Source organism: Globicephala melas, chromosome 16 (genome assembly GCF_963455315.2).
Source record: "Globicephala melas chromosome 16, mGloMel1.2, whole genome shotgun sequence".
NCBI lineage: Eukaryota > Metazoa > Chordata > Mammalia > Artiodactyla > Delphinidae > Globicephala > Globicephala melas.
Genome location: NC_083329.1, coordinates 1,220,845 through 1,233,302, shown reverse-complemented (window position 1 = coordinate 1,233,302; position 12,458 = coordinate 1,220,845). Strand labels below are relative to the sequence as shown.

At 51.7% G+C, this 12,458-nt stretch overlaps 1 protein-coding gene across 2 annotated transcripts in view; it reads left to right on the top strand.

The window, feature by feature from the left end:
- Positions 1–12,458, top strand: part of PPP2R2D (protein phosphatase 2 regulatory subunit Bdelta) — a 44,818-nt gene extending 32,360 nt beyond the window's left edge. Inside the window, exons 6-11 of one of the 2 annotated variants that reach the window (XR_009559242.2) lie at positions 752–929; positions 2,540–2,704; positions 5,264–5,433; positions 5,507–5,598; positions 10,653–11,092; positions 11,568–12,458. Coding sequence is in view for 1 of the 2 variants with exons in the window: in XM_030832115.3 (XP_030687975.1) it covers positions 752–929; positions 2,540–2,704; positions 5,264–5,433; positions 5,507–5,598; positions 10,653–10,932 (885 nt within the window). In the remaining variant the exon portion in view is untranslated. Of the gene's footprint in view, positions 1–751; positions 930–2,539; positions 2,705–5,263; positions 5,434–5,506; positions 5,599–10,652 lie in introns of both variants that reach the window. The other variant, XM_030832115.3, reaches the window with a different exon arrangement.

The following is a 12,458-nucleotide window of genomic DNA, read 5'->3' as shown; positions in this document are numbered from 1 at the left end:
GTTTTTAATTTAAAAAATAGCACACTTTAGTTTTCTATTTTGATTTTAAAGCTTCTGTTTTCCTCCCCACTAGATGTCAGTGATGCTGGGCCTTTTTCCTTTTTTTCGCACGTGTGACACCGTCACCCACGACTGTGCCTTTGGCTTTGGCCACTCTTGTGCCGGCTCTCTCTCTCGTCCTTGGCCCGGCTGACCTCTCCTCCCTTTCCCTTTCTGTGTGGACGTCCCCTTCCCTGGGAGCCTTCCTGGCCACAGCACTCATCACAGTCGGGGTTTCTGTGCCTTTTTTAAAAAACGTTTTATTGAAGTATAACGTACGTACCCAACATGCCTCTGCCATCTAAGTGAGCAGCTCCGCTGCCATCTGTGGGCTGGATGTACCGCGTCGCGGGCACCAGGTCAGGAGAGGCATGCTCCCCCCGCCCAGTCCCTGCACCCCACCTGCCCAGCCCTGTTGAGGGCGCGGGGGGCGTGGGGGGACGAGGAGATGCGCCTGCTCTCACTCTGGAGGCCGCGGCTGCGAGGCCAGAGGAGGAAGGGGGGCTCAACTCAGGCCCCACATCAGGCATCAGTGTCAGGGGCCATCTGCTTACCGAGCAGCCAGAAGCTATTGCTTATTTGGGGTGTTGTCTGTACCTGCTGTTACTTAACTGTGCACACACATTTGTTCCTTGTTGTTACCTACTGTAAGTGTTCTGATTTTCTGCTGCTGGGATCTTTGTTTTGAATTCCTATTTCCTTCCATTTTTAGGTCCCAATATTGAAGCCCATGGACCTCATGGTAGAAGCAAGTCCACGACGAGTTTTTGCAAATGCTCACACATATCATATAAATTCCATTTCAGTAAATAGTGATCATGAAACGTATCTTTCTGCAGATGACCTGAGAATTAATCTATGGCATTTAGAAATCACAGACAGAAGTTTTAGTATCCTTCGTCAGGTGGATATCGCAGCATTTTTATAGGATCGTTCTTGGATAGGTCATCTCATCTTCATTACACCCCTTTGTCTCAGAGTCTGTCCTTTGTCATTTTTTTCTCCTGTCAGAAGCTCACATTTTCTCTCAGTGATTTGTGAGGACTCTAATTCATGAAGGGTTCATTTATGCAGTTGTATCTTTCATGGTTTTCTTAAAGATTTTGTCCCACCGTCATGCTTCAAATGCCCTTCATTGCAACTGAGATCACACAGCACAGAAACAGGCACGTGCTTTCTGCTATCTGTTAGCACTTTTATATATATACATATATATATAATGTTTTTTTGGTTTGTTTTTTTTATTTTTTGCTGCGTTGGGTCTCCGTTGCTGCACAGGGGCTTTCTCTAGTTGGGGCAAGCGGGGGCTACTCTTCGTTGCGGTGCAGTGCCTTCTCGTTGCGGAGCACGGGCTCAAGGCACACGGGCTTCAGTAGCTGTGGCTCGTGGGCTCTGGAGCACAGACTCAGTAGTCATGGCGCACGGGCTTAGTTGCACCACGGCATGTGGGATCTTCCTGGACCAGGGCTCAAACCTGTGGGACGTCCCCTGCTTTGGCAGGCGGATTCTTAACCACTGCGCCACCAGGGCAGCCCCTATCTGTTAGCACTTTAAAAACACCTTGGATCCACTCACAGGGGCCAGTTAGTTGGTGCCCTCGTGGCTCCTCCCCTCCCACTTCACTTTCAGCCCAGCTTTGCTCTTTGGCGAGCTCTCGCATGAGCTGGGGTGCCGTTCTCTCATCTCTGGGCGTGGCTCCTTCCCCAGCTGGGCAGTGTCCTCACAGGCCTTTGCTGACTGGCCCTCCAGAGCCTGTTGGCCACTCTTCTCCGGCACCCGGCCCTGCGTGCCTCGTGTGCTTCCCCGGACTCCAGGCGGTCAGCGGGCTCAGCCTGGTCCCCGCTCTGCACGGTGGCCTGGAGACAGCCACGACGGCGTGCTGGGCACTGTAGGGCTCCAGTCCCTCCAGGGTCCCTGCCCACGGTGTGTGGTGTCTGGAGACTTGAGCTGTAGTGTCACCAAGTTTTTTAGCTTCCTTAGTTGTCATCTGTTCCTGCTATCCTATCTTGGCCCAAAGCCAAATTGTACACTTCCTTGTTTCTCCAGTTGAGTGAGTTCTGTATTTGGCAACCTAGCATGTGACGTCGTTCTGCCTACTTCGGGCAAGCTCTTGGTGTCAGATACTTAGCAAAGCAGAATCTTGTGGAACCTGGCAGTGCTCGTGTGTCTGTGTCATTTTGTGGATGCTACTATGGGACTTCTGTGCAGATGGGCACTTGCTTGCTTCCTTATCTTTTAACGTGTGTCATGTTGCTCTGAAAGTCCCTTCCTAGAATGCTAGCAGTAGCAGCGAGATGAAAGCAGCCCTCGTATCTGCGTGGCCGTGGCCCCTGTCAGGCACGTTACTGGAGTCTGATTAGGGTATTAACGTAGATCCTCTTACTGGTGTGCTTGCCCGGCATACAGTACTGTAATCGCCTCCTCCACACCTAATCTCTTAAACCTCGTCACGTGGGTTATCTCATGCCTGCGAGCGCCCTGCCTTAACTGTGCGCTTCAGACATCGTGGACATCAAGCCTGCCAACATGGAAGAGCTGACAGAGGTGATCACAGCGGCCGAGTTCCACCCGCACCAGTGTAACGTGCTCGTCTACAGCAGCAGCAAGGGGACCATCAGACTGTGCGACATGCGCTCCTCCGCCCTGTGCGACCGCCACTCCAAGTGTAAGTGCCAGGCGTGTACATAAACGTCCCGTCTAGAGCCCATGTTGTCTGGGCGCTGAGCCGCCCCCGAAGACTTAGAGGCGCTCTTTGTTACGCATGTGCCTGCGCGAGCATAGGCCGGCCTTGGTCCTCACAGCGCTGCTGGCGGGGTGCGGAGCGAGAGGCCCTGCTTTTGTGGCGCCGCGGTGGAGCCCGCAGGTCACTCCTGCCAGCACTTCCATGCAGCGTCCGCCTCCCTGGGTGGGCCCAGTGAGAGCCCCTTGTCGCCTCCACCTCTGTGCACTAGGACCTCTGCTGAGGCTGGAGACGCAGTCCACCTGTGACCTTTCTCGGCTCTCGGAATGGGCTCTGTTCCCACAGAGCTTCGCTGAACTTGAAGGCAGTTCCCTGAGGTGAAAGTCTAGTCTTTAATCCACTGAGTCCTGAAGTCCTTCTAGGTGAGGAGAGCTTTGGTTTTGTTTTTATTTTTAGCCATAACCAACAGGCCCTACTTTGTAGAAAACCAGAAGTCTGTGTGTCACAAGACATACAGAGTGTGTCCCAAGACATACAGAGTGTGTCCTGAGAACTTTGCCAACACGTTCCCAAGTACTGAGCAGTGACGCCATCCCAGCCTGGAGCGCCGTGGGTTTTCGTGTTCTGGACACTTGGTCCTGCAGCTAAGTCAGTGTATCGGTCAGTCTGTCCAGAGTGTCTCCTGTCGTAAAGTGGGGCAGCTCCAACAGAGCCTGATGGGAAGTGTCCTTGATGACTGGCTCTTAGGAGCCTTTTTGCCTCATTCTGTCTCTTTTTGAGGCTAAAGTATAGGGGGAGGGGGGGAGGGGGGTTTCTTGCAGTTTTATTTTTTTGGTTTTTGGGGTTTGTGGTTTTCTTTTTGTGTTTTTTTTTTTTTTTTTTTTTTTTTTGGCCACACTGCGTGGTATGTGGGATCTTCCCCAGTCCGGGATCGAACCCGTGCCCCTTGCAGTGGAAGCACAGAGTCTTAACCACTGGCCTGCCAGGGAAGTCCACTATAGTGTGTTTCTTTGTTTTTTGGAGTTTTTTAAATAAATTTATTTATTTTAATTATTTATTTTTGGCTGTGTTGGGTCGTGTTTGCTGCTTGCAGGCCTTCTTTAGTTGCGGCGAGCAGGGGCCACTCTCCGTTGTGTGTGCAGGCCTCTCACGGCGGTGGCTTCTCCTGTTGCGGAGCACGGGCTCTAGGCCCGCGGACTTCAGTCGTTGCAGCACGTGGGCTCTAGAGCACAGGCTCAGCAGTTGTGGCGCACAGGCCTAGTTGCTCCGCGGCATGTGGGATCTTCATGGACCAGGGCTCAAACCCATGTCCCCTGCATTGGCAGGCGGATTCTCAACCACTGGACCACCAGGGAAGCCCCTATAGTGTGTTTTAAAAGAACTTTGTACTTCAGTAGAATTCCTGCAATGAACAATGAGTCTTTTCTAATGTCTGGCCTATGTTTTCAAGAGAACACTCGTGAGTAACAATTTTAGATTCCAGGAGTAGTTTTATTTGTCAGCAAAGTTACTTATTTGAGTAAATGCTCAGAGTATTGCCACCAGCTTGCTTATAATCAACTTCAAATGCAGACTCAACAAACATAGGTTCCTACATTAAAAAAAGAAAATCAGGGCTTCCCTGGTGGCGCAGTGGTTGAGAGTCCGCCTGCCGATGCAGGGGACGCGGGTTCGTGCCCCGGTCCGGGAAGGTCCCACGTGCCACGGAGCGGCTGGGCCCGTGAGCCATGGCCGCTGAGCCTGCGCGTCCGGAGCCTGTGCTCCGCAACGGGAGAGGCCACAACAGTGAGAGGCCCGCGTACCGCAATAAAAGAGAAAAAAACAAAAAACAAAAACAAAAAAAGAAAATCACAAGCCGCTGCAAATGAAAGGAAGTACAGAAATCCTCACCCAAAGTTCACCAAGCCACAGGCTCGACAGTGCACTGGGGGCTCTGGGGTCTGGCGCATGGGCAGGGGGCGAGTGAGGGGGCACTCGAGTTACTGCTGAGAAAGCAGAAGTGTCAGGGAAAGAAAGGTCTGCCATGGACGCCTGTAGAATCTTTCTGAAACTAGTAGTTCGGTTTTGTTAGCCTAAGTCTCGACTGTTGAATAGTGAAGGAAAACCCCTTTCCTGACAGGCTTTGGCAGATGGGACTGTTCCGGTGTTAAAATCTGACCCAGGCGTTCGCGGCTAAGGGCCGGGCCCTGCAGCGCACTCGCAGGCTCGTCGCCCCAGGGCGCTCGGGGCACCGTGTCGGCGTCTGCTGTAGCGCCCTTTGTGTCTTTCTGTGCCAGGGACAGGATGGGACGGGGTTTGCTAGGGACTGGCATTCGAGGATCTGCAGGGAAGCGTCAGGTTGATGCAGAGGCCTCACCAGGATGCACTCAGAGTGCCCGAGCAGCGTTCTGGGTTGCAAGCCCAGGCCTGGGTGAGCCTGGGGCCTGCGCTTCAGGAAGATGGGAGGCCGCAGCGGTGTCGGGGGAGGGCCCGAGTCTCGCTTGGACTTTAAAATGATTTGTTCTCTGGTTTTTAAACAGAAGCTGAAAACATTGTATTTTCCAGTTTTTGAAGAGCCGGAAGACCCCAGCAGTAGGTCCTTCTTCTCAGAAATAATCTCTTCTGTGTCCGACGTGAAATTCAGCCACAGCGGCCGGTACATGATGACCCGAGACTACCTGTCGGTGAAGGTGTGGGACCTCAACATGGAGAGCCGGCCTGTCGAGACCCACCAGGTGAGGCCGCGGCATGGACCCTGCCACGCCTTGCACGCAGCCGTCCCTCTGACCTTCCTGTCCTTTCATTAAGGTCCACGAGTACCTTCGAAGCAAGCTGTGTTCCCTGTACGAAAATGACTGCATCTTTGACAAGTTTGAGTGCTGCTGGAACGGCTCCGACAGGTGAGACCTGCGTCGTGACCAGGCCCGAAGCACGCTGACGTCCTCAGAGGCGGGCCGGGCTGCCAGGAGGAGTCCCGATGGGCTTGGTTTTCCAGGCCATCTGTGAGGTGGCCCTAGCAAGGTGGGAAACATGGGATGTCTGGACACACTTCTCACCTTGCTTATGATTCCACCTTGTATTTAAACAGCAAGCGTAGTACAGGGTTCATGTTGGCTGTTTTTAAAACGCTTAGTGGACGATAATTTCTTTTTTTGTTGTTATTTCCAAGATGAGTGAAAGGAAGGCGGTGGGGAGGTTAGTTACTGTGGCGTGTGTGGGATGGCCACGTTCCAGTTTGCCTTTGGGGACAAGTGGAGGACGAGACCTCAGAGTCGCTGCTGTGCTTGGACAGAGTGGGGGTGGCTGGTGTGACTCCGCGGTCTACCTCGTGATGAGGCGGTTTGAGGCCTCCGCCACCTTTCTGTGCGTGTCTTAGAGGTGACAGCAGTACTAGTGCTGCCGAGAGGTCTGCTTCATATTCTACGAAATGTCGCACCTCACGTGATGGAAGGAGATGAGCTTGCATCGTCTGTGATGGATTCTGTGCCGTGTGCTGCTTGTCAAGGGTGTCAGTGAGCAGAGGACCTCGCCACTTTCAGAGACGGACTGACGGACGTTCTGAGAAACCCTTTGGCACAAACACCTAGAAACATCAGATGTCACACCACAAATCTCTTTGTGGGTATAGTTGAGCTCACAACCAGTAAGGCCAGGAGTGAAGAGGAAGCAGGAACTAGGAGGGAGCCCTCGCTGGCCTCAGGGCACCAGCTGGAACCAGGAACCTGCAGCCCAGGAGGGTACAAGAGCTGTGGCCCTGGACCCACACAGGGTTGGCAGTTGAAACTGGGACCCTCGGGGTTATGGAAAAGGCATCCATCTACATTCAGATGCGTCCCGAGGGAAATGTATCTGTCTGAGACCTTGGATTGGAGTGAATGAAGTCCCCTGACCTTTGTGACCATGAGCCTCCCTCCCCGCCAGGGACGTGTGTTTGTATTTGTACTGACCTGGAGAAGCTCACTGAGGGTAAGTCCCAGCAGACAGGCAGCCCCGGGCATCCGCACTGTTCACAGGCTGACGTGCCACCTGTTAGTGTCTCCTGCGGCAGACACAGGGCCCCTGGGTCAGAGGAGAGGACCTCACTCCTCAGAGCACAGCAGAGCAGCACGAGCTTGGTCACAGTGCCTTGGGGGGGTGACACAGGGGGCCCGGGCAGAGGCCGCTCACGGAGCGGGGTTGGCCTCACACCGGCACACACTCAGCTTGGGGGTCAAGCTGAGAGTGGTAAACAAGGCTGCAGCCCTGAGATGTGGCCCAGGGAGAGAGCGCTGAAGAAACGCATTCTTGGCAAACGCACTGAAAACACGTAGGGGTGCCTGGCACCCGTGGCGGATTTGTCTTTCCCAGTGCTCCAGGGCTCAGGATTTCCCCAGATTAAAATCACTTAAACAGGAGCTCACAGGTGAAAAGCACCGAACACATGAAGGAAAGCCAGTGTGAGCAAGCCAGCAGAAACAGCCACAGAACTGTGACCTCTGAGAAATCAGGTACTGAGATCATATGCCACAGAATATAAGATGAGAATGTGGAAATACTCACAGGTGAAAGGACGGAACCGGAACCTGAACATGGAACCACCAGGCCATTGAAAACCACCCAGGACATCTGGAAAAGCATCATGCAGGACTTCTAGAAATGAAAACTGTAGTCGTTGAAAAATCACTGTGTGAATTTAGCAGACCCCGTGAAGCTGAAAAGATCTTGAATTAGTGAACTGAAGATGAGAAATATTTTAAGAAGAAAGATCAGGAGAGATTATCCAGGATGCAGCTCAGAGAGCCAAAGAGACAGAAAAAACATGGAAGGTTGGAAAACACGGAGGGTCAGATAAGGTCCAACGTAGCCTAAGTGAAGAGAAGTGTCCAAATTGGAGGATTGTGGAGAAGTAGCAGTTAAAGTGTTAATGGCCAGGAATTTTCTATAACTGATGCAAGACTGAATGAATACACAGATTCAATAAGCACAGAGATCCACATCCAGATCATAATGAAGTTACAGGGCACCAAAAACAAAGAAAAGATCTTAAAAGCAGCCAGGAGAGAAAAGACCCATTGCCTTCGGAGAAAGGGTGTTCAGACCGCGAGCAGACCTCTCGGCCTGGCAGTGGAAGCCGGAAGGCGCTCTGATGCGGTGTGTCGTGATCCCTTCTGACTCGCTTCCTGAAATTGTGTCCAGAGATAAATGATCATGCAGGAATGTGCCTTAAACAAGGCCCCAAACCCAGACAAAGAGATCCAACTACATTGACTTTAAGCTTCTTTATATCATAATAAAACAATGGAAATAAAACCCACAAAAGCACGTAAAATTAACAAAGAGATGAATATCCAGAATACGTGAAGAATCGTAAGTCAGTGAGAAAGTCCTAACTGCTCATGAATGGGAATTAACAGAAACGGGGGGAATGAATAACAACACATCCTCATTAGTAATCAGCAGATCAAAGCAACAGGGACGTCCCTTCACATCCATCAGAGTGACGGAAATGTTGGGGTGGAGGTGGAGGCCAGGGGGCATGACCACTGCCACTGCCCTTCTTCTGAGGCTCCCTGGCAGTGGCCGGGTGGGCTGGGAACCTCTCGAATATACAGACAAGAAAACACGTTCCAAGACGTGCCCTGGAGGCAGCTGAGCCATGTCGGGGTTCCTCCCTGGGCGGGCGGACGGACGAGGAATCATCCTCTGTTCATGGTGTGGACCAGACACAGTGAAAGCCAGGGTTACAGCTGCGCAGACCTGTACGCAATCACACAAGTGACTCATCTGATGTCTAGAGCATGAAAGACGGTTTTGTTTTTAAGACCGTGTAACTGTTCAAAGGACAACCATGTATAGGAATGTTCCCTGCACGGTTCTTTATGCTTTGTGGTAGATCTGAGATATTGCAAAATACGTTTAAATTACCATCCCCGGCACATCCTGAAGCTTTCTGGTGGCGCCTGCCTGTTCCCTCACTCCTGCCAACATGCCCTGCCTTCCTGCCTGGAAGCTTGTGTGGAGTTGGGGGCGGGGGCAGAGCCAGGTTTCTGCCACCATCCCAGTCACTCCGCCTGGGACGGCGCTGCCCAGAAGTTAAGTTTTGCCCCACTTCATCGTGCTCCAGGTTTGTAGCAAACACAGACATCACCATTAAGTTGCAAGTCCACTTACTCCTGTGTTTGGCGGTGTTCCCGCCTAGGCAGCACCTGGCCAGGTGCTGGGGAAGGCTCTCATTCCCGCCGTGTGGAGCAGCGGGCCGGGGGGACATCCACGCCCATGCAGGTGCCGTCAGGACTGCTGAATAATAGTAATAATCGTAATGGACGGCGTGAAGGTTGGTCAGCTTTCATTTCTGTCGCGCACCAGCACCTCTAATCAACATTGATGATAAAATACTCCTTCCCGAAAAAATTCTTTCATTGGTCTCTGTTCGGAATAATCACTGCAGTTAAGTTTTTATATATATATATATATATATATTTTTTTTTTTTTGGCTGTGTTGGGTCTTTGTCGCTGTGCGCAGGCTTTCTAGTTGCAGCGAGCAGGGGCTACTCTTGCTTGCGGTGCACGGGCTTCTCGTTGCGGTGGCTTCTGTTGTTGCAGAGCACGGGCTCTAGGCACGCGGGCTTCAGTAGTTGTGGCGCACGGGCTCTGAGGCGCAGGCTTGCGGGCTCTAGAGAGGTGCACGGGCTTAGTTGCTCCACGGCATGTGGGATCTTCCTGGACCAGGGCTCGAACCCGTGTCCCCTGCATTGGCAGGTGGACTCCCAACCACTGCGCCACCAGGGAAGTCCCTGCGGTTAAGTTTAATAACACAAATGTAAGCTTCAGATCAGCACATTTGTTGCTTATCCTTTTGTGAACATCGTGTTCTGTGTGGAAATTAATGTGGGCAGGTGCCAGTTGCTGGCAGCCCTCCTGGGCCCCACTGCACGGCCCTGCTGCGTCCACCGCCACACGGGGCCCCTCCGTCCCTGAGGTGTGTGCACTCCAGGCTTCAACAGTACAGGTGAGATAAGCCAGGAGAGCTTATCTTTTTTTGTGGTGCGAGGATTTAGATGAGGATTTGCACAGTCGGGGTCAGCCCTGCGCCGTGTGAATGAGGCAGCATGCGCCTCGCGGGGCCTCAGGATCCGCCCCTGATGATGCGGGGATGGCCCGGGAGCCCAGGGTGCCCAGGAGGAGGCCGCAGGGCAGTCTGGTCTTACCGCGCCCGACGGGCCCGCTGAGGCAGGGGCCGGACGCACGTGGAAGCATTTGCCGGCAACCAGCCACTCTCCTCTTAGCTGTGTAGAGAGACCCGAAGTTTTCACCAGTGTGATAGAAGCGCGTCACGGTGCTGTGTGCTTCAGTGGAGACGCGGAAAGGCGTCAGAACCAGCCCGGAAGGGAAAAGACCACGGGCGCTGCTGCAGCATCTGGAGCGTCGGGAAAGAAGGCCCCGGCTGTCTTGCACGCTGACCCCGTGTCTGAGGCCCCTCCTAACTATTTATATACCTGTTCCTTCACAAGAAAAACGCTTTTAAGATTAAAATGAACTTTAAAACCTTGTCTGGTCAGTCGTGAGCAAAGATGGTAACAGATCTCACGAATGTCTCTCGAGCACGTGTGGAGCCCTGCCGAATTGGGGCAAAGTGCAGGAGGTCAGACCGTTACCCGAGCCTGGGGCAGTGACTGTGTTGGGGTTTTTACCTTGTTTGAAAACACGTTAATGTAATTAAAAGTGTAAATCCATTACTTTTTTCCGTTGTATTTATTTTTACTGATAGGATTACGTATACGAAGTTTAGGAAGAAATTCTCACTGCATCTCTCTCCTGACCATTATGATTTTTCATTTTTAATTTGTAAAAATGACCCTGCTGTGTAGAATTGGGGGTAGGAGAGGTAAGCAGCTCTATCCATGCGTCCAGGGCCGGGCCGGGCTGGGGGTTGGAGGTGGTCACTTAGAAGTCTTCCTGTCCTTGTTTTGAGCAGTGCAATCATGACTGGGTCCTACAACAACTTCTTCAGAATGTTCGATAGGACTACATGGAGGGATGTTACGCTGGAAGCTTCCAGGGAGAACAGCAAGCCTCGCGCCAGCTTGAAGCCTCGCAGAGTGTGTGCAGGTGGGAAGAGAAAGAAGGACGAGGTGAGCGTGGACAGCCTGGACTTCAGCAAGAAGATTCTGCACACAGCCTGGCACCCAGTGGAGAACATCATTGCCGTGGCTGCCACCAATAACCTGTACATATTCCAGGACAAGGCCAACTAAGGAGGCAGCGGGACCTGCGTCTCGTGCAGAATCGCGCCTGCTCGTTTGGTGCCAGAGGACAGGCGACATCCTCTCTGTGAAGAGCAGGGACGCCCTCCTGCCTCCGCCCAGACTGCACGGGCTGGCCGCGCGGGTGCCCGCGGGCTTCTGCTTCAGCAAGGTGAGCCCTGGGTGTCGCTGCTCAGGTGAGAAGCCCGCTCGAAGCAGAGTGATGGACAGGACTCAGAAGAGGCCATTGCTAAAATAAACATATTTATTGAAGTCTGAGCCTTCCTTCCAATTTATAGACCAAAAGTTAACATCCAAGAGGAAAGCTGTCAGATTCAGTGTCTGCTCCTGTCGAGCTCTCCTCCTCCTCTGCTGTCATCCTGGGGCCTCCACGTGCGTGGCTGCTGCCCGCCTTCCCTCGGCCTCTCTCAGCCCAGGCAGAGCCTCGGCCGGCGCGGAGATTCGGCCGAGCGGGCTCAGGCCGCTTTACTCCCATCGCGCCTCTGGTGTAACCGCCTAATAAAAGCAACACACTCTAAAAAGTGTTTTTAAGTCCAAAATCAGTATCGTCTTTTTATTTGATTTAATTGCATATAATGAAATTATGCAGAATTCAACTTTAAAAATCTTTTGTCCTTCGTTAACAGAATGGTGGAACGTGTGCAGTACTTCAAACTCTGAACGTATGTATCCACAAACTTCCATAACTTTTTTGTTTCTGTAGAAATGGTACATCTGACACACCAGGTAAGGTCTGGAAAGAGCCTTAACTGCAGCTGCCGCTGAGAAAGAAAATCCCAAGGAGTAGTAACAGAATCGCTGCTGAAAAAGTAACACGTGGTTTAAAGTATGCCTCAAATTCACTGCAGTTGAACACTTACGTGCTTTTTAAACCTTTGTAACAGTACTTCGTGGGAAGAGGGTAACAGGCTTCTAAAAACTGCTGGAATTATATGCATGACGAATTTCACTGCATTTCAAGGCAGCAAAAATTAAACAATTTTAATTATTATGTAATGCCACCAGTACCTTGGTGGTTTACTTTAAAAGTAGGTTGATATCGGAAATCAAGATTTCCCAAGACAAAAAAATACAGAGGTAACAACACTAAGTGATTGGCGCTTGCTGCCGTGAAATTTCACACAGGAGCCCGAGACCCAGTCCTCCAGGGGACGGGACAGCTGGGGCTCACGTGCTGCTCTTGAAATTAAGGTGTATTTTGGTTACTGGTGATATGGAGATGCAAGAACAAATGTCTTGTCAACTCATTCCCCTGAATTAATGTTAACAGGATGCCACGTTAGCTCACATTACGTCGGAAATAGAGAATCAGCAAGTCCATTTATTTTAATTTAAAGGTAATTCTATTACTGCGTATTGGTTGACGCAGTTCACAAACCTGAGATGTGGAACAGAGTTGTCTAAGTATCAGTCAACCCTGGCCCTTAAGGTAAAGCAGTTCTAGTAAGATGGGGTTGTATTTACTTGTTCAACTATTTTGACCAAAAAGTTTAATAAATTTCAGATGTTTTACCAGA